General features: G+C 41.2%; 1 protein-coding gene across 1 annotated transcript in view; it reads right to left on the bottom strand.

Annotated features, from left to right (window-relative positions):
* The window catches only part of LOC118748388 (mitotic checkpoint serine/threonine-protein kinase BUB1 beta-like), a 1,226-nt gene extending 168 nt beyond the window's left edge, over window positions 1-1,058 (bottom strand). Inside the window, exons 1-2 of the mRNA XM_036482759.1 lie at window positions 506-1,058; window positions 9-440 (exon numbers count right to left, since the gene is read on the bottom strand). Of these exons, the coding sequence (XP_036338652.1) occupies window positions 9-440; window positions 506-826 (753 nt within the window). The 5' untranslated portion in view covers window positions 827-1,058. The remainder of the gene's footprint in view (window positions 1-8; window positions 441-505) is intronic.
* Between the last annotated feature and the right edge of the window lie 905 nt (window positions 1,059-1,963).

The following is a 1,963-nucleotide window of genomic DNA, read 5'->3' on the forward strand; positions in this document are numbered from 1 at the left end:
CTTATGACCACAGATATATGTATTGTGAAAATTGTATGTATGTATGTATGTACCTGCACTTTTCCAGGCGCATAGTTCTTAACCGCACTACCAGTGCGTGTGCTACCTACAGTCGCTTTTCGCGGATGACCGCGCAACGATGTTAAAGCTAAACGTCTTTCCTCAAATTGTCGTTTGGTATTCTCTTTCACACCTTCATCATCTTGATACATTAAACGCTGGGCCACAGAGAATCCAAAATGTTGATGAGCCTCTTGTAATTCCGCCAAAGGCTGTGCACGACACGCAATCCCTCGGCGGAACACTTCATCCGCCTTGCGTGAATTACCGGATAAATCATAATGATATGCCCAGCAAATATAAAAATCTGCTATCATTGTTCCAATGCCAGCGTTGAATAACTGTTGATAGCATTCCATGGGATGAGGATGGCTATCAATCTGTGACACATACGGAAGAACAAATTAGCAACACTTCAATAACGAGAAACCACATATGTACTCACAAATTTCATGTACAACTTAATCATACGCCTATCCTGGAAATAGCGTGCCTCATTCTCAAAACGTAACAAGCACTTTGTAAGAACCTCTTCTAATCCCGATTCCTTGCCGCCTGAGGGAAAGCTTTGCTCAATCCAACCAATATAAGCATACCATGGTTCTAGCGGATCATTGCCGGTGTATCCCTGAATGGCCTTTTCCAATTCTCGACGTTGAGATAGTAGTTCTTGCGCAGACTCTACATGCAGGGATGCATGCAATATACTGGCATTACGTCCTGCTGCCAGTGGTTGTATATTTTCTTTAGCATCTTCGAAATCCATTTTAAAACGCAAGCTGTAACAGTTGTTCTGAATTTAACGTTTCATCCGTGCTTATATGCAAATACAAGTAACAGTTCTTTCCTTTGTTAACAAATTCGATATGAACAAAGATATTTCTCGAGCCGTTAGCAGAAATCAAAATGGGCGCGCAGGTGAAGTTAGATGCAAAGGCTACCAACATCCATTCACAATAATGACTAAGAGCCACCGCACACTGCAGACTTAAGGTAAGATCGCACTAGGGTAGGGTTTTAGTAGTTAGCCACAGCTTGTGTTTTAAGAAAACCAGTTGGAATTAACAATTGAAACTTGGTAAGGATGTTAAGGGAGGTATCCTCTAAAACATGTATAACTAAAAAATATGGTAATTCGCTAGTATGGGGTAACAACCCCTAAGAAAGTCCGGAAAAGTCGGGACGGGTACCCAACGACGCGTTTCGGCCCCCCTATTAACAATCTGGAGGGGGAGGGCTAATATTATTAACCATTTATTTATTTATTTATTTATTTAGTCTACAGAAAAATGTTTTCTTACAGACAGTTGAGATAAAAAGAGTTAGAATATTTAAGTATGTGTGATACATTACAGAGTGAAATAATTATAAATATTAACTTGTAAAGATAACAATGATATTCAATAGCAATTTGGGTAGCTGGCGAGGCCTTGTCTCCAGTCTACTTTTGTGTGCGGCGGGCGGAAAGACCTAGTTTCCGCTCCGCCCTGTTCACAGGCCGTTGATCATGGTCGAGCCGAGGCCGAGCTTCCGATCCATGTTCCCGTAGTCGTTACTTTGTAAGTGAGGCAGGCGGAAAGTCCTAGTTTCCGCTCCACGCTATAGACGAACTGTTGGGCGAGGTCGGAAAGGCCGAGTTTCCGATCCCTGCTCCTATTGTCCTACGCGGTCGCGGAAATATACGAAGCCGTTACAATTGTACTAAGCAGTCATAGATATTGTGTAATTTTTTCGTTCACGGTTGCAGATATTAGTTTATTTAGTTAACTTGTTGAGCAATGTTTTCTTTATTACAAAAAGCGATTCAGATATGTCGATGCAATCATAATGCTTGTTAAAATCTTGGCATAAGCACCGAAAAGCATCATGCATTTCAAAGTTTGATTTACAAATACTCAACACA

The sequence above is a fragment of the Rhagoletis pomonella genome, unplaced genomic scaffold (genome assembly GCF_013731165.1).
Source record: "Rhagoletis pomonella isolate Grant_MI unplaced genomic scaffold, Rhpom_1.0 Rhpom_scaffold_00013, whole genome shotgun sequence".
Classification (NCBI taxonomy): domain Eukaryota; kingdom Metazoa; phylum Arthropoda; class Insecta; order Diptera; family Tephritidae; genus Rhagoletis; species Rhagoletis pomonella.